Source organism: Lissotriton vulgaris, chromosome 3_1 (genome assembly GCF_964263255.1).
Source record: "Lissotriton vulgaris chromosome 3_1, aLisVul1.2, whole genome shotgun sequence".
NCBI classification, from domain to species: domain Eukaryota; kingdom Metazoa; phylum Chordata; class Amphibia; order Caudata; family Salamandridae; genus Lissotriton; species Lissotriton vulgaris.
In genome coordinates, this window is record NC_141689.1 from 770,867,053 (window position 1) to 770,887,345 (window position 20,293).

A 20,293-nucleotide genomic window follows, 5' to 3' on the forward strand; every position below is an offset into this window, starting at 1 on the left:
TTTTTTTGAACCTAAATTACTCAAAATCCACTGGAGCACATATATTGAGACCTAGCAAAGGCACATCGGGCTAACAGTCCCTACAATTTTGCCAAGTTTCGTGCAAATCCATTCAGCCGTTCGAGCTAAAAGTGAGGCCAACCGCCCTATGGAAATTAACATGGGAAAAACGTGTTTTGGGACCCCCCTTTTTTCTCGGCCCCCCCTTGATGAAACCCCCCCAAATTGTCAGGGGCTGCTCAGAAACAAAATGTTCCATTTTCCTGAAAATTTCAGCCAATTCCGTCCACAAACGCCAAAGTTATTAGACATAGAATTTTCAAAAATCCCATAGAGAAAAAATCCTAACTATATATACCTACTGGCGACCGCCAGTAGGTAATATATATATATATATATATATATATATAAAAACATAAGTAACATGTTGGTTTAGCAGCAATCAAAAAACTGTAAGGGAGAGAGAATAATCATTCAGAAATGACACAGTCGCTAATCGTGTAGGTGGGGGCGGTGGGACCGGGTGGGATTTCGACGGGTAATACCGAAGGAAAATTAAATTAAAAAATATATTTTTACATTTTCCTTCGTCATCGTCTGTCGAAACCCCCGCCATCCGGCCCCACCCCTCTTACCTGCACAAGCCGCAGCTGAATTTACACCCAATATTACCTGTGTCACAAAACAGAAAAGCTTGCATCTACCAAAGTCTAACATTTTGTTGCTTTTTTATCATGGGATCCACTTGTTTGGGAACTTGAGGATGTATGCACATTACAAAAGCAACAATTCGTTCTGCCACCGGAAGAGGAGCTCCTTGTCTTCCTGCCTGCTAGTGCAGCCATTCGTCAATTTCGACAACGAAAGGTTCTCTCACATTGATTTTCCCGCTGTTAGCAATGACGCAGTCTTGCAAGGGGTGATCCTTTTCATCTGTCGGTTGAAATTCTATTGAATGCACCACGGACTTATCAAAAAGAAAAAGAAAACTACGTTAGACTCTTTTAATCAAAATACAACAAAGGGAAAACATAAATTAATCACACAGTTTAGCCTTATTAAAACATACATTTAATCTAACAGACTGGTTCAGGTCAGAAGTGTGTTTACTCATACAGGGAACCGCTTATTAATCCTCGTATATCAGGGCTCAAAGTGTGACCTAATATTCAAACTTCACTATTTTCTCTCTATGGTATTCTAACCCCAACTGAAAGCAATACAGTAAGCCAAGGTCAGCTATGTCGGACATCGCCAGTTAGTAAATATAAAACATAGGAACCGCTTTGTGGAAGGCTTTTTATTACATTGTTATATAGACGTTAATGGGATCATATTGATACTTTATATACAAATGTTTCCTTCTATTTCATACTTACTTGAACAATTTTTTATCCATCACTAAGTTATGTTACACCATTTCAAACAGCTTAGATATTGAAGTCTATACAATTGAGGAGGACGCAGAATACCCCAACCCAATGTAAAATCAATAAAAAGTAGAAAAAGTGCGGTATCTGATAGATAGTTGGGCTTGCATATACATAATCCGTGTTACCAAAGATGCAAACACATTGATAGTGTTGTGAAACGTGAAGAGGCAGGCAAAGCTGCTTATGTTTGGCTGGATTCAGACAGCCACTTTCAGATTGGCTAGGTGGAATAACTAATAATCTGTTGAAAATGAACCCCAGTGGCAAGTTAATTCTTTAGGTGTAGCACTTTCTGTGACTATTCCTACGAGACTTTATAGTGGTAAGAAATACTGCTTACCTTCCACTCAACCCTTTTTCCTCAATTGATTAAAATACATTAAAAAACATTAACATAATCTAATATTCAGATTGATTGGAATTAAATTGTGCTTCCACCTTTTGCGGTCGAAGAGGTTGGGCGCACAATTTAATCTTCCACAGAAGGAGATGATAAGACTAATTTGAAGTAGTAAAAAGTGAGTTCATAGAGCGGCTCTAAGATTGTTGTAATCGTCACAAGGAATAATCGTTTTGGCCCTGCTCCCCACAAAATATTATCTGAAAGAGGTTTTGTTACAATGTCCTTATCCCAGCTGAATTGTGGGCATGGAGGAGGCCAATGGAAATGTACCTTTTAACCAAGATAGCTTTAAGTGTAGTGTTAGAACAGCCAAATTGTGCTACTTCTTGACATTTTGTGCCCAGCAGTCCACAATTATGCTAAGGTCTCAGTTGTACTGGTGCCATGTGGACATCTGGGCAGACCCAGTTTAAGCGCATAGGTGTACTTTGTGGTCTAAGATGCCTGACTTGAAATATTAACAGGTCTTCTTTACCTACACCCAGATAATTACGCTCAGGTCCATGCAGGCTTGGAGCAAGTGCACTAAACAATATTATAATTAGCAATTACATAAAGCAGTTGTGTGATCATCTCCACCGTTCTCTTTCATGTAAATTTAGTGAACCTCCCAGCAAACAAAGCCAGGATTGAAGAATTCCTGGCTCTTTCAAGCAGTCTTCCAATTTACCACCTAATGTTCAAGGATAATATGGTTTTAAGGGCCAGATGATAACTCATCTCCAATGTGCACTGATCACGCTTGGGTGCTGTACAAAAAGTCGAAAATTACATTTAAACAAAAAAATGTTAACATTATACAAATTGCAACTTAAAAACATTGCAAAGAGGAAAAAAAACAATGTAAATACACAGAAGCAGATTTAACAACTACAGAGTTAACAACTACAGCCTCACTATATACGATTAAGATCTACCGACATTATAATTATACCGTACTGCAAGGTGTATGGCAATCCTGCTAGGAGTAAATATTATTAGGTGTAAAAAATACAGACATTAGGAGATATCAGAGCAGATTTACCAGCATTTATCACAAAAATGATGCACACCAGCACAAAATGTCATTTTTTTATAATTTACTTTCCATCGTAAAACTCTTTTGTGCTGGAAATTGCCTAAAAGTAACGCAAAGTAGGGTCAAGCACAGCTTTGCATTACTTAGGGGCCAATTCCGATCCTGGAAAAAAAACGTCCTTACGATTTCCATCCAGAGCCATCGCCGTACGATTCGTACCCGTCCGTCCGAGTCGCGTAGTACGATCCGTATTCCGTCAATCCGTCCGAATCGTCACGATCCGTACGTATTGCAAGGCTGAAACAGTGAACCGTACGACTCGTACACATGCCGTACGACCCGACGAGTATGTTCCGGACCGGGGTATGAGGACGCGATTCGAATGGTCCACGTCAGGTAAGGGCGATTCGTATGGAAAAGTTCCGTACCTGTTTCGGGGCGAACTCTGCTTTTACGGCTGTTTTCAGCTCCCGTAGAAAAAGGGTCGTACGGTGCGTACCCGACACGAATCGTACTTGCCGGGTCGGAAAAAGCAGCCGCGAACCGTACAGATGTCGCGTACAGCTTCCGAGGGAGATTCGTACGAGGATTGAATTTGTACGGTTTCTGTATGATTCGTACGGAGTCCAGCTCCTGGTACGAATCGTACTTCATCGTACGTACAGGAATCGACCCCTAAATGTCACAGGGCATTCCCTTGCAAACACCCATGCTTTTCAACGCAAACCCATATCTATCAAAGATTTGAGACCTGCTTTTGTGCAAAAAATTCGAAAGCAGGTGTTTAAAAGAAAAATGTTTTTATTTCTCCTTTCCATGTGTGCTGCAATGTACAGCACACATACAAAGTGGGAACAGTTTTAAATGTTGTCTTGGCATGGTATTTTGTACTAGAAGGGTACCCTTCCAGTGTATAACCTATGCTAGACTCACGCACACACCCTAGCACTATGGGGCAAAGTTGTGTGTGTGGTGCTCAGCAGCGAAATTCCTACACCGGTTCTAGGTAGAGGGGAGCAGAGAGCCATATCTCTGTAGATATGGTGCTCTCCTGTTCTGTCCTTTTCACGCAGCATAGCATTTTTGGGTACTGCACTGTGTTGAGTGAGAATTAAAAAAATGTGGCCCATTGTTCCAAACTTTTACAGCAGGAAAGATACCACTGCCACAAAATTAGCCAACCAGCGATTACAGAACTTCCAGCCAAATAACTGATAACCATTTCAGGGATATTTGGCCATTGTTGGCTAAAACACTCCTGCATCTTTTCAGTGGTACTTAAGATAACAAATAATCAACACTTCACACTACTAACATTGGTCTGCTCATTCTAAGGTCAGGGCACATTGGCCTTATTGGTGGCGTGTAAAGTCAATTTGTTGGCTTATATGTTCTTCTGTAGTGGGGAATGTTGGAAGCAATGTATTTACCACAGTCTTAGTTTTGCTCTGACGGGGTGCAGATTACCACTAGACAATCTATCCTCCTTCCATAAAAGAAGTATTTACCAGTTACTGTGGATGGTTTTACTACCACTCGTTCTGTAACAGAGCCCTTGGTCATGTAGCCTTTTGAGGATCTTTCTCAAGTCGAGAATAAAGAATTCCTAAATAATGCTAAAGGGCCTGCGTAAGGACAGTTTAAAGGAACATGTTTGCAAGCTCTGCGGACTTTTACACTTCATATCTCTCTGCTTGTCAGGAAATACAAAGAGACAGATTTATCAAAATGTCACGCAATGCAGCAATCCACCTTGTTGCTCTGCATTGCGTGACAGGGAGAGGGCAGGAATGCACCATATTTAACATTCTACGGCACATCAATGTCCTTTCCTTGAGGACTATGTGCTGCCTAGTGCCAACGCAGGCACTCTTGCACCATGGTGCAAAGGTGCCTGCATTGCAAGTAAGATTGTTTTTGTGCAGGAAGGAGCACCTTCCTGCACAAAAGCAATCCTCCAAGACTTTTTCCTCTTTCTATGTGTGCTCCATAATGCAGCACAAGAAGAAAGAGGAACAAGCGAGGAGAAATAAGCATTTTCCTAATTTCTCCTCCCCTGGGAAGACGTAGCATTTTGACGCATTCCCAGGTCTACCATTCATGATAAATCTGGAAATGGACCAAAATCCACGAGTGGATGTATGCAAACACTCACGCTTTACCCATGGAAATCATCCCTGGGGCAGAGGAATGCATGGCGCTAACTTGCGTTACTCCAGCTTTACCAAGCCTCGCAAGGTGGCCTTGCATGGCTTAGAAAATCTCATTCTATGTTTTGCACCACCCTGCGTCTCGCAAGGGCGATACAACACCTTTGATACATTTTGCCCTGAATTTCTGAACAAGGTAAGTAAAAGCATTTGTCTGAGTAGATTTAGAAGCAACACAAGCAACTTGAATTTGGCTACCTTGAGGCAGTGGAAGCCAGTGAAGTGTTTGTAAGTTTCAGCATCTTGAGCCAATTGTGGGTAAGTTTGGCAAGCCAGATTTAAGTCTTCCAATGCAGTCCACAGGCAAGAGGCCTGCTCAAGTTCTACTATTGAAATTTTATTACAGCAAACACTTGAGTAACCCAGTCTTCTTCCAGGGTGGAAAGGATCACCCCCAAACTTAGTAGGGGTACATGGAAATGGGTTTCGGCATAGGAAAAATATTCCTCCACAGAGAACAGAAGAAACCACAGGAGAAAAAGGGAACAAGTTTCTAGGCACCAAAAACCCACATCAGGCAGCCTAACTTACAAGACACATACAACAATTAATAATAAAAAATATTGTCTGAACCCCTTTCAGAGTGGCATGGGGCATGTAGAGGTTGAGGTTCCCAACCGTGGGGATTGAGGTCTTATACTCCTGATGTCCCGGGCCCCGACTTACTATGGATTATGAGTATCCGTGCCAAGTACCCATTCTGCCCTTAACTCTCAGGGTTGCGTGGTCCAATCAGTCAAAGGCTCCCTCGCAGGGGGGTACACAGGATAGTAGACTCCGTCTCTGTGGGGACAGAAAAGTCCTCTGCATTGTAATGGACGTACATCCCTGCCAGAGTGCCCAAGTGTACTGATCTCTAGGTGGCTGATTTTTATTGTTATAGACAAACACGGATCAAGTGTGTGCACCATGACAGAGGTCTGTTTCACGGATTACGGTCTTGTAAGACAGGGAGGGGCACCCAAAGTGGTTGAAGTCTAGTGCCTACACCTGGAGTTAAGCAGAACGAGCGCAGTGGAGGCAGCATACCGTGTAGTGATCAGTTGGAGTGAACAGGTCCTTTTTAACCAGTGCCAGTGAAGTGAAGCCTACAGACTCCGTTTTAAAAGTTCAGCTGCTGTGTGCTTAACTTTCCCATGGCTACATCAGAATGGTGTGAAGTGCTGCCATGTATGTGTGCCTGTAAATGGTGCAATACAGGTATAATGGAATATTGATTAGTGCATGCATGTGTAAGCATGTGCGGGAGGTGCATGTGACTGACTGGTATAGTACATGAAGGATGTAGTGCTGTACGCAGCATAAGTGCATGTGCTGGGTTTATGTGTACTTTATGAGTACAATACATGAAGAATATATTGTGTGCATGAGTGATGTAATATGTGATGTCATCAGCAGTGCATTGCGGGGGCGCGAGTTATAGTTAGCTCAACTAACTATAATGGCTATAATTTCTCTGGTTTTGTATGAGTAAAATGTCCAACTAACTATACGTCCCTGAAACCTGTGGTTTTTCATTGAATTTCAATGGTTTTTTAAATGCTAATTTCTAACTATAACGTCCCATAAACCTATGTTTTTTTCAGTGATTTTCTAAGGTGTTTTAAATGCTAATTACTAACTATATTGTCCCTGACACCTATGTTTTTTTCAGTGAATTTCGAAGGTTTTTTAAATGCTAATTTCTAACTATAACATTGTAGTTAAGTTTGCAGAGTGGTGCAGAAAGGGGGCTGGACCTCGGACCAGCGTTCAGAAACTCTGCTACGTAGGACTTACAGGAGGTACCAGGAGGGGTTCTTTGCCCCCAAAGTCCGTCAGGAGTAAAGTGGACTTCATCCCCCAACCCGTAGTGTGGCAGGAGGCGCGCTTGCAGAGTGTGGAGAAAGGGGGGTGTGGCCTCCTAAGACCTCTTAGCAATCCCACTGTGTGGGACTTACCGGAGGTAACAAGAGAGATAGTCGACCCCCAAGGATATCTTTGGGGCCAACTACCCCTCCTATAATCTCCAGTAAGTCCCACACAACAGGATTGCTATGTTCTCATAGCAGGCCACGCCCCCTTTGCCCACCACTCTGCAAATGCACCTCCTGGCATGCTCTTGGTTGAGGAAAGGAAGTCCCTTTGCCTTGTTGGGGTCCTTAGGGGCCAACTAGCCTACCTGTTACCTCCAGTAAGTCCCACACAATGGGAATGCTGAGAGGTGGTCCGAGGCCACGCCCCCTTTCTCCACCACTTTGCAAACGCGCCTCCTGGCCAAAAGGAAAGTAAAGTAAACTGACAACCCGTGCCTGGCCAACGAGCCAGGAACAACATGAATGAGGATCCCGACGTCACCCAAGATCATACTCTGTATGCTTATTAGTACAAGGGAGTTCGAACCCCCAAAGGGGTTAGATCTGCAACCACAATCCCAAGCAATGGAGGAAATTCCCCGGGAAAGAATACTAAAGGATCACAAACCTCCGCATGATCCAACCCAGAGTGGACAAGTAAGGAGCCATTGTCAGAGAAGAATGGAAGGTGACAATTTGCCATAACCCTCAAAAGGGTAGAAGGCACACATGAAGAACCATCAGGCCAGCAATGAAATGTTGGGGTTGGTATCGAAGGTATCATGGAAATGGCCCTGATCAAAATGTGAAAGCAGCTGCATGCAAGGCAGAAATGTAAGGAAAAAAGGCCATGCAGAGGTATAGAAGAGGTAGGGAAGCCAAGATGGCCACACATACCAACATACAGACCACAAGGTACCTAAGAAAGAAATAGAGAGAGAGGTGCCGTTGCGCCCGTTTATAGCAAGAACTAGCACAAGAAGTGCTAATGCCTGAAGCGAGAAAGAAGGAACACCACTCAGGGCAGAGCCAGACAAAAAACTGTAGGCCAAGAACCATGCCCCTTCCCTTGCATCCACTAGGAAAGAACGGTACCATACAGAGTGGAAGGAGAGAACCCTCCCCCAGGCCAGTGCAGAAAAATGCAACAAAACAGGGGCACAAAAAGAACCTCCGTGTACCATGTTCCTACTTGCACAGGTGCCCCAAACACATGTGGAGTCCCCTATTTTGAAACATACAGACAAAGTACCCTGTAAGACAGCGAACAAGGCAACAATACATCTACACAATACCGTGAAAACACCCCAATCAGAACTTGGATAGAAAGCAAAGAACACCGTGCAGCCCCTGGCGTTGAAATTAAACAGGGCCAGAAATTAAGATGCGCCCCAGAAACAACTAGGGACCACAACCTGTCCTCAACAAGGTAAGAATGCAAGAAAAGAAAATACCTGCTGGGGCAGGGTACCACACTGGACAGCACGTGTGAAAAGAGGAAGTCAACTCATGTTGTCCTATAATGGCTCACAGAGAAAGTCATTAAGGAAACAATATCCAGCCAGACTGAGTACGGGGGGGGTATTGCTGTGAGGGATTAAGATTTCGCTTCACTCATTCTATCCCAGAAATGGCGTAAAGTGAAGTCAGCTTGTGAGCTGAACAAATATTGACCATCGAAAGGCATGTCCACCAAGGTGGAGTAAACAGCCTCAGAAAAGCCGGAGGTACGTAGGTATGCAAGCCACAAAGAAGCAGTAATGTAGCCGCCTAAGGGCCATCCTGGTACAGTTTATAGAGTAATCAGGAACGGAGGGAAGAAGGCGCAAGACGTATCACACAGCACGAGAAAAACATCTCAAGACACAAGCCATATTAAGAGACCGTAAAGCGGAGCTGGAAGAAGAAAACATATCGACCAAAAGCCTCTCCGCAGCGAGGTGAAGAGGAGAAAACAGGCCCTAGGATGGGGAAGAATCAAGGCCACTACTGTCACCAAGGGCAGAAACCAAAATGAAACTAGGGAGGAGGCTCAGGCATGTGATCACCCATATCACCAAAATACTGGTGTGTCAAGGAGAAAATAGCAGGGGGCTCCTCCAAAAGCGGAGAAAGGTAGCCCGAAGTGAACAGTTTCACCGATAATGTTCTCAACATCGGGAATGTGACACCTTGGAGTCGGGGAGGAAAGGAAAAGTAGGGGCTATCGTGCTGTCAACGCCGAAGTCGGCGGAACCAACACGGGAAACACAGGTAGGAACCCTGAAGGGCTGTGCACCGGAGCGGAGAAGGAGTCGATCACAGATTCAGAGGGCACAGCTGACACCGAGCGAGGTCCCACCAGTTTGAAGTCAGTCGAGGCCACACCAACCTCCTTGGGGCTGAGAAGCACACCAGAGGGAGGCTGAGAGATCAAAATGGCATGGAGGGATAGTATTTTCTCATCTGACCCAGAGTTGCCTTGGTGCTGGGAAACACCGGAAGGCGAGGCCCAGATTCTTGCTCTGACTCAGAGATCGGTGGTATAGGAGGCGAGTCACGGGCACCGCATGAACAAGGTAAAGTTGGGGAAGGCCATGGCCTACGGTGTGACTTACCAGGTGACAAGGTCGTGGTAGGCCAAAAATGGCCAGATGTCTCACTCACCGAATCAGCGAGGAAGGGGAAGAAACTGACGTCAGCGCATTGGGGGAGGGCTTATATGGACTCTGACGACGTCACATCTGGTAGATGTTACCGAGACACACGACGCCCGGTACAGACGCGCAGAATTACTGATGTGGAAACATTCCGGATCCTGTCTGGTGCCTAGGGATAATTGTAACGCAAGGAATCTGCGGCTAAACATCGCTATCCGATTTTCTTGTATTTGCAAACCAGTAATGTCAACCAGTAATGTCATGGGTGGCCTTGGTACAAAAAAAGGCACATTTAGAGTGATACTAAGCATTGCTCCGACGTGGACGAGTGAGCCTGCCTTACAAATTTCATTGAAATGGGTAAAATATGTTATTTGCATAAAAATTACACTGATGAGGAGTGGCACTCAATGCGATGTTGTGCTTGCCTCTTATTTGCTGCTGATTTAGTTTGGTGTTAGGACTTGATGCACAGCCAGGTAATGCTAGCTTAGTAGGCGTACAACAGCAAACAAACGGTTCAGGTGAACAATTATAACGTAAATAAAGTACATTGTAATTTATTTACGTTATAATTGTTCACCTGAACCGTTTGTTTGCTGTTATAACTAGTTGTCCCTGGTTCAGGGGTGTTGGATAGCCCTTGTAGCTTGTGAATAGCTTAGTAGGCCTGGTTTTGTGTCGACTCTTAGGGGCTTTTCCACGGTTGCTACCCACCTACATTCCCTTTCTATAGGTTTACCGGAGGAATGGTTTTCAATGACTCCATATTTTGTGCTGAACTTGCATCAACTTTTGGTGCTAAAACAGTGTTCTTCCATTAAGTTTGTGCCGCTTTGCGTAATGAGGTGGCATTTAGTGTTTTTCAACCTGCTCAAAAGAATAGAAAATATTTGCCCACATTCCACACGTGAAAATACTGAGTTTGAGCCCAGATATGACATTACTACTGTAGACTGCTCTGAGGAACCCTTCAGTAAGGTGTGGTATCTTGAATGTGTTGGTCAGTAACCCATCTCAAGATATAGATAATAAGTAAAGCTTGTATATGTACTATTCCCAGGGGTTTGTCTTAATCGAGCTAACCTCGTTATCTACAAGTCTGTTGGAGTTGGACTTAACCAACTTCCAACTGTTGGGGATGATCACATCAAATAAGGTATCCCAATTCATTTAAGGCCTTTCTTGTGTCTTACGCTGAATAAAGTTCTTTTATTACTGTTTCAAAAGTTCCAGTTTATGGCTATTCTGTTGATAGGACCACACGCTCACTCCCTTATTTTTTTTAAAAATTTTTGGTAAACCTTTATTAGCATTTCACAGTTACATTCAAAGTCTACCAACCGTCACGGTTGAGCAAAGGTACAGAGGTAGTGCAATCAAACAATACAGAGCAGTATCTATGCGTAACTCAGGAGAGTTTAGTAGAACATGGTCACAGGATTAGTGAAGGTTTTTTTTTTTTAAATGAAGAGAAAGCAGGATCGGATGCCGCAAAATTAGACCTTGCCAATGCTAGGGTTACACCTGAAAGAGGATATTCACGGCAGGACCATTATAGGCAGGATATTCGTATCAGGACGTAAAATCAGGATTTTCAACAAACATTACATATCCCCACCCAAACAGTACCTGTCCGCCTCGACATAGAGCATTAAAACATAAACCCTTTTACTGAACTAGGAAAACGCACGGAGAATTACCTCTAATCAGACCCACTGAAAAAGGAGAAGGATAAAAGAAGAAAGGAAAGATAAACCAAAATAATAACATGAAAAATAAAGGCCATAGAACTAAAAGGTGAATCAAGAAACAATAATACCCACCCCCATCCCCCCACCCTGCACCCCTGCATACGGCTACGGCCTACCCCCCTAGCAGCGTGCCTGTCGCCCAGTACCTAAACCCGAAATATAGGAAGAAAGAGACGAGGAGGAGAGAAAGAGACAATATTCACACGAAGTAAGAGAAAGAAAGGAAAAAGAAATGAACAAAAACCCCACGAAAGGGGAAGAGAAAACATGGAGGGTCCCCAGTACAGGCCCCCGGCCCCCCCACCCCTCCCCCCGCCACCTCTCACCCCTGCAATAATACCGTAGTGGATGGTGGAATATCAAAGACATAAGCAGATTCAAAAACACAGTTACAGCCCAACCCCGCAAGCCTCCCAGGCAAGATGGAAACCTCCCCATGCTAGAACAAGGAGCTGAGCGTCGTTGGTATACATGCACTTCGATGTCCCGAGTCAGAAACATATCGCAAACGTTATAAGCGGGAGAAAGCAATTAGAGCAACACAGTGATCGGGCAGATCAACTCAAAAGGAATAGGAAGCCTTGCAATGTTCCGAGTAACTGCACCGTCAGGAGCATCCGCCGCCATTTTAACCATCTGTAATCCAAAGAGCAATGTATAGGAGAACCAGGGCAGCCATTTCGCAGTCTCAAAGCTCGATACCAGGAAGAACAAGCGAGAGGGAAAACAATCAAACATAGCCGGTGAACGCTCCAATTGAATGAGTATCCGTGAAATCAGGTGTCGAGGAAGCAAGCAATTAAGAGCATACAAGGAGTTGTACTTGCGCGGACAATCTTCCACGCCGCCAAGAAAGACTGGGCAGGGTCCCACCACAAAACCTGTTCAACGAAGGCCGAGCAGGGGCCACATGAACAAAGTCTCGCAACCAAAATGCCCACAGCAAAGCGTTCTCCCCATTCTAATGACACCAGGCCCCCTCTGTAGCAGTTCGTTTCCAGTCCATCCTCTCAGCGCATGGGGGGCATCCGCTCCACTCCCCTCGATCCACAGTGCGCGCTTCCAACGCCATCTGTGGATTCACCATAGTAAGCACTACTCACAGGGGGGACCCCCAATCCGGTCGCCGCTGAAGCAAATGCCAGGGCCGCCCGCCCGAGTCCGATAGAGAGGGAATGGCGTCACCAGCACCCCCACGTTACTACCCATTAGTGTCTTCGTCCCACTGCGTGGCGGAGAAGCACATTCGGGCCCCCACAGTCCAAAAGGCGCGACGGTGGTACAGCGCCGCAGCCAGCCCCACGTATCTGAAATCCGGGGAGGAGGCAGTACATTTCAGGCCGACCGGCGCTCCATCCGAGTAGCCAGCGGCAGGTAGTGGACGAGCAAGCCCATCAAGGGGAGAAGGGGGGGGGGGAGACACCAAACCAGCGCTGGAAAATAGCATGTATTTCTGTCCTCCCGATATACGGGGTAGCGCTGGAGCCAAGTTTTCAGGGGCGGGCTGACCTGCTTAGTGGTGGACGGGTGCCACCTGGATCCCTGCGGCCGCTGTTGTGGTTCTCACTGGCGGCGGCGTAGTCACGCTAGATCCCGGCTGCAAGTATCGCGCAGGCCAAGATCACGGAGGTCCGTAACTCCGCTGTCCGGGCACGGAAAGCGCTCGGGGTCGAACGCATCTGCTCAGCGCCCCTTCCGGCGCACGGGAGCTCCGGAGCTGTGCGTGGCGGGCGAAGAAATCAGGCGGCGGGAGAGGAGAGCCGGCGGAGCCGGGAGCCCGAGCGACCATCTTGGCCGCCGGCCAGGCTCCGCCCCCCCCACTCCCTTATTTTTAAAGTTTCATCACATTACTCATCAGAATTTTTAGCAGTAGCAGCTCCCATTGACCTCTAGGGGCAGGCGAGCCAATTACAACACTCCTTTTTTTCAAGGTCTGAAAATTACAAATTTGTCACAAGCACCCTAATTTCCCCAGGCACCGACAGTGTTTTTCCATCCTCGAAAAAGAAAATCCTAGAGGACATGGTTGCACTGTATACAAAAAGAAGCGACGAGTGTGTTTACAAATGCATAGACCATAATCAAATTAATCATATCCACAAGCGTGGTAAGTTCCCTGCATTTTACCGATCAGTGATGTGTTAAATTGTATTCCTCTGATAGGTTCCTTATTCCCACCTATCCAACCTCTGATCTGAGGTACAATATTCAGAGATGCCCTAGACTGGGTTATATCATGTTACTGCTTCACTGGCACTGCCTCCCACGCTTGTATTTATCAGATGCAATAGTCAACGTGATACCCAGAAGTGACATTACGAGGGTGCAAAGGATGTGTAAATCAGTCAAACATGCTTGATTGTATTCCTATCCCGTAGGATAACACAAGTATGAGTTCAAGGGAATAGATAGCACTGCGTGACCTTAATACAGACTGTATTTAGGGTTATAAACCACATTTGCATACGTGAAGTATGCAATCTTTATCTATAGCAACCTTTGATCTCCCTCTCAACAAGTGTTTGTTTAGCATTTTGTGAAAAAAGTACATAAACCAGGTAGGAAACTCACCAGTTTCTTGCAGTACGCCGATACGAAAAAGCCTCGAGAATGGAGCCAAATAGATAGAAACCTGATAGAACGGACTCAGTCCCTGCCCCTGTTGACACCTTACAAATTCTGGGTGTCATCTTAGATTTCAACCTACCTTTTGTACCTCAGATCAATAAAGTTACCTGAATCTGTTTTTGGTACTTAATGCTTTTCAAGAAAACCCTTACTTTTATTCCTGTGGATTTTCATAAACCAATAGTCACTGCTTTCATCCAGTGGAGGCTGGACTATGCCAGATAGTGTTATATGGCCTTCCTTAAAAAGTTAAAAAGTTAATATGAAGGTAACAGTTGATCCAAAATGCAGCTGCCCACATTATTGCCAGGACTACTTCACAAGAGAATATGACCTCTGTACTGATGCAGCTCCATTGGCCCAGAGAATTCAAATTAAATCACGTCATTCTTCATAGGGTCATCCATGGTGGTGCTCCCTTATTTTATCCAATATATTTAACATTCACTTCCCGTCCACTCTGCATTCTGGAAGCAAATTCTTGTTAGATGTGCGGCTTCTTATTAAAAAATAAAATGTTAATGTCCAATTGCTAAAAAATGGAACTCTCTGCCCACCGAAGTGAGTCCAGTTTTTGTTGGTTTGATTTAGAACTGCTTTTAATTTATGATAATCTCGGTTTAGTTATCCATGCGTCTAAAAAGTGCCAAAAAGCTCCGGTGACCGTGCTCTCTAAAATACAGTAAACATTCATAAACATTTGAATTAAAACCACGCTGCATTCAGTGCATCGTACAATATTCTCTGCAGCAGCTACCCATGGGGTGACCTTTCTTATCCGTAGTATCAGAGATCATAAAGGCAGCAAGAGGAACACACAGGGGATGGGTGGAATGCTTGCAAAAGTCTCAGACACTTGCAATCACTCAGGCCTGTGCAAAGCCGGGGAACGAATAGGTCAGGCTTGTAAGTGGAATTAGACTGATGGCAGCATGACCTGGTAGTAAGATAACAAGGAACTGAGAGAAAACCTTTTTGAATTTTAACATATTTGAGTGCAACAGATTTTGAACCTTTTTAATTATAATTTCTATTGAGTCATACAGCGATATTTCATCTTCCATTCATATTCAGATATCAACATACATGAAGTGGAGAATAAATATTGCAAAATGAAGGATCCAATTTATCTCAGTTTCCAGAAGAACACCTGAGGTACTTTGTTACAGTTCGTTATACAAGTCCTGAGTGGTGTCGCATTTTATATTATCCAATCTCTCTGTCCAAAATCTAATTGTAACTTCCCTCTTCTAATTTACAAGACTATCCTAAGGCATCAACAACCCGCCTCGTTTGCATTATTTTACATAACGCTGCTCCCATAACAGATAACGGGATTTATTGTCATAGTGCCGCACCTTCTGGCCTGCTTGACTGAAAATCTGGGAATATTCCGGATGTAGAAAGTTGAGGCTTCGGAACCCGGTCTAGTTGGAAGTGAGCGTAGATTGTATCTGGATTAAAATTAGATTGAACACACAGTTTACTGTTATGATGGATTGATACATCATGAAAATGTAAAACCATCTGTGGCAACATGTGATGAAAGGTTGGGCTGTTTGAGTCAAGTAAGCAATCACATTTTTAAAAGTAGAACATTGGTTTTGGGTTCCCCATATCCCTACGGGCAGACAGCACTGCCACAAAGTCCTGATCGAGAAAGGTAGGGAGGCGTAGTATGCAGGAACTAGTGTTGGTGACAAATATGTATGTTCGAATTTGCATGCTTTCATCTGGTATTCAATGGAAACAATACAGTAGTTGTGGGTACATTTTGACCTCCGTTTGATGCATATAATGGATGCCATTTGACGCCAAGTGCCAATATATGGACTATATAATAAGTAGGAAGTATGGGGAGAAAATATTAATTTATTACATAACGCAACCAGATTAATAAACTTGACAGAGTGAAATCATGGCAATCTTTAAGTGTTTTATTTATATTGAGTGCACCAAAGAATCTTACTGACCTATTATGTGTTAAGTAGTTGAGGAAACCATCAGGAACAAAAAGTTTACCTACTCAATACAATTTCAGTTTATGATGTATTAACTTGGTACCTGGTGAGCATGACTAGGGCAGTCTCCTTTCTTTGCCAAATAGTGGCACCAGACACTAGGTTAGGAGAAGCTCATGCCTATTAGAGTACCAGGGAGCCAGACACCAGGAAAAGGAACTGGCTACTGGTAGAAACAGGAGAGAGAACCACAAGTGGAGCCTAGCTGTAGAATACAATGAGTGCCCATCTCACACGATAAAACTAAAACAACTCTCTGACCCCTATTTCTGCATAAACAAGGGTACTCCGTTTAATGACCTCATCTTCTAAACTCGAAAAAGGGCGTGCTGGCGAACCATGCTATACGCCACGCTGTGAATAACAGGATCTAAGAAAACACCGCATGGTCTTAAGTTAACAACGTCTCCCTCGCCATCCCTCAAGGCCACCACCACTATCACTCTCTACAACAATGGGATCATCCTAATACAAGCATCTAATGAAAATCTAGCTAAGATGGCCAATATCTACCCTACCCTCAAAAAAGCAGTTTACGGCAACGCCACTGATCCCTACCCTAGCACTACCACCTCGATGAGTTTATCTAGTACTCCATCTCTAATAGTTGTGAGTTCTCCACTCTCCCTAAACTTCTCCCCATCTGGTGACCCCAGTCCCGTGTCGCCCACGGTAGGAATATGCCTATCCTTTAGTACTCCTTTACAGCCGCATTACATTAATCCTGATGCAATCTCCTCACCAACAATCCGTCTGATACAGGATGACTCTCAGGCTGGGTGGACTCCTCAAACACCACAGTCTCGTAGACTTTATGACGATGCCCCATCACCTATCCCTTTAACCTTGCCCCAGTTAGGTTAGAATCTGGGCAATGTTTCCCCTCGACCCCTGTGCTACGCAAACCTCAGCTAAATGACCTCCCTCATCTCGAGAAGACTACAACCTCAACGTCAAACGGTTCTCTAGTACCCACTGATCAGCTCCCTACCCAGGAATCATACACCACCACCACAAACCTCACAAGCTCTCACCAAGTCCCCCCGAATCTTCGCCACACTCTACACCCCACACCCACTTCTCAGATTTGACGACGCGCTTAGAGGACATTTCGCGACAATTGCTACTTCTCACGACGGAGTTACACGACTTGAAAGTCCTTTCAAAAGATATTTTCCCCATGATCAGCTCGCTTTTCAGCTCGCTTTTCAGCTCTACGTACCGGCCCAGAGCCTCCACTATGGATAGTGAGCACATAGGCCAGCTGTGAGCCCCCTCCATTATGAACCCTATTCCCTCCCCATACTCCCGACCCTGCCCAATGAAAAGTGAGTACCACCCTGCGCCCACTGCCAATTCTAACATGACCCTGCCGAGGCAAATTCACCCCATCCTTTCAAACTCGGACAGAGAACCTCCTCGCAATCTGAGATTCAGCAACTCTGACAACCTCACCAGGGTGAACATCTCCCAGACTCTCGCCCCCTCCTCATCCACTACGTCTAAAATGTGTATTACTAAACTGCAGATCAGCCAATAAACACGCATCAGACATCTTTGACCGTATCCAACACAATGACTTAGATATTATCTTAGTCACTGAAACTTGGTTAAATTCCGGCTCCACTCCTATCTTGGACCTCCTAGTTCCTCCCACGCATTATATTATCAGGCTCAACAGTTAGTTAAAGATCGGTGGGGAGATAGCTTGTATCCACAGGAACACTATCTCGAGCTCTCATGTGGAGTCCTCTTCCCCTTCCTCTTATGAATACCTAGGTCTTAGTATATCGAGTAAGAACCTACCGATCTGCAAACTACACACCTTCTACCACCCCCCTGGAGATAACCTCCCTTTCATTGAACAATTAGTTGAAATCCTCTCTAGCAATATCAACTCTGCTGTTTCACAAATCTTCCTGGGTGATTTCAACCTGCATTGGTCTAACTCTAGCGATCCAGCGGTAGCATGCCTTAAATCATTTCTAAATACTCCTGAATTGACTCAGCACTGTGACAAACCAACCCAGACTAAAGGTGAAATTCTTGACCTCATCATCTCTAAGGAACAGACTATCACCTTATACTCCATAACCCAGCGTGAATGGTTGGACCACCACAGCATCCTTTTCTGTATCAACAGGGTGGTAGTAATGAGGAAGGTTCAATCTCTGAAATCAAAGGTATGGAAAAGGGACCTCAGATCAGTAAACCTCAGCAATCTCGCCGACCACTGTAAATCTGTCATCTCCTCTCAAGCCGTCCTTGACTAGGTTCAAACACTCACTGACGCCTACAATGCGACAATTAGCAACATCATGGATGACATTTCACCACTCCAGCTTAAAAATGCCTCATCCAAATGATCAAAACCGTGGTATAGCGACAACTTAAACACAGAACGTCACAACCTTAGGGCAGCTGAACGCTCTTGGCGATCCAATCCCTCCTCGGACCAACTAAAACTTCTGAGAGAGGTCAGGAACCTCTACAACAAATTGATCAAGAGAGCTAAGGCTGACTATTTCAGACTACAATTAGACCAAGCAGCTAACCGCCACAAGAAACCTTTCGAACTGGTCAAACAGCAATCGGTTTCTACTCCAATCCTCACAGATCCAGTTGGCAACCATACCTCCTGTGAAGATTTTGATGCCTTCTTCACGGAGAAATCACGGCTCATTTCTATTGACCTCGCCTTTAAGAAGGCCCTATCACCCTCCTCTATTGCCGCCTCACCCTCTGACCTCTTTGAAAAATATAACTCGCCCCTCTTGATCGCTAAGAACAATGCGTCATGGGGCACTTTTTCCCCATTTACTGAAAAAGACATCGACAATATTCTCCAGACTATCAACCCCTCCAACCACTTCGGTGACCCGTTGCCCACAACCATATTCAAAGAGATCAAGTTAGCTCTCATCCCTACCTGGAAGAAAATTGTAAATGCTTCCTTATAGCAAGGCATGGTCCCGAACTGCTTAAAAACAGCTCAGGTCTCGCCTATTCTAAAAAAAAAACCAACGCTGACAAATCTGATCTCAATAAATTCCGTCCCATCTCCAACATCCCCACTCTAGCTAACTCCTAGAAAAATGTGTTCAATCCCAACTTTGTGCTCACATAGAGAAGTATTAACTGTTAGACCAGCATCAATCCGGTTTTCGGAGGGGGAACAGCACCGAATCGGCCCTCACACACGTTATGGATGACATTTTGAAAATGCTTGATTATAATGAATCTTGCCTACTGATACTCTTGGACCTTTCCTCAGCTTTCAAAACAGTTAATCATGACAACCTCCTATCCATCTTGCAATATAGAATGGGTTTCTCGGATTTGGTGCTTCAATGGTTCTCATCCTTCCTACAGCACAGATCACAAAGATTCAAGTCAAACCACTCCGTCTTCCAGCCTTCTCCAGTAATCATGGGGATCCCCCAAGGGTCCGCCCTTTCTCCCATCATCTTCAACCTCTTCTTGGAACCTCTAGCTAACGCACTAAACTCAACAAACATGTTCTTCCACATGTGTGCTGATGACACACAACTCTACCTGAAAATTTCATCCCCGAAAAATATAATCTTACTCAATACTACCATAACGTCTACTTAAAATTGGTTAACCAAGAACCATCTCCTGCTTAACACCGCCAAAACTGAGTTTCTGCTCATCTACCCTCCGAAACACATCCCCAATCTAGATCTCTGGCTGACTCACTTCACTGCTTTCAACGGCACTCCGATTATCATAGAATCAGCCAATTCGCTCGGAATCACCATGAATATGAACAATCACATCAGCAATGTTTGTAAAGGGACAAACCACTTGAAAAGGACTCCTAGAAATATCAAACCTTTCCTGTCACAAAATGATTTCAAGCATGTGGTGCAAGCACTTGTCCTGCCGAGGCTAGACTATGGCAGTGCTACCCTTTGTGGCCTTCCCCAAATACGCCTTGACGCCACTAAGGGCCTCACTGAACTCCGCAGCAAGACTAGTTACTGGCGCCAAACGAAACAAGCACATTTCACCAGTCCTTACATCACTCAACTGGCTACCCTATGAAGCACAAATTCAGCTGAAGATTGCAGTTCTAGCACACAAAGCCCTTCACTTTAATACTCCCAGGTATCTGACACAAAAACTTGAACTATCCTGTGGGGAGAGAGCATCAAGATGCGCCTCTACTTTTCTCTTGAAACCTTGCAACCGGAGCAAAAAGAGAACTTGTCACTGAACTTTCTCAGGTGCTGCCCCAAAGATTTGGAACTTTCTACCACCGGAAGTACGCAAACTAATCTCGACGACAGCGTTCAAACTGGAAACCAAAAGATTCCTAATGAGCAAAT

The 20,293-nt window shown here is 44.7% G+C and overlaps 1 protein-coding gene across 2 annotated transcripts in view; it reads right to left on the reverse strand.

Moving 5' to 3' along the window:
* Positions 1-696: 696 nt before the first annotated feature.
* Positions 697-20,293, reverse strand: part of PPIC (peptidylprolyl isomerase C) — a 100,829-nt gene continuing 81,232 nt past the window's right edge. Inside the window, exon 5 of one of the 2 annotated variants that reach the window (XM_086961082.1) lies at positions 697-967. In XM_086961082.1, the coding sequence (XP_086817208.1) occupies positions 833-967 (135 nt within the window). In that variant the 3' untranslated portion in view covers positions 697-832. The remainder of the gene's footprint in view (positions 968-20,293) is intronic. The other variant, XM_086961083.1, reaches the window with a different exon arrangement.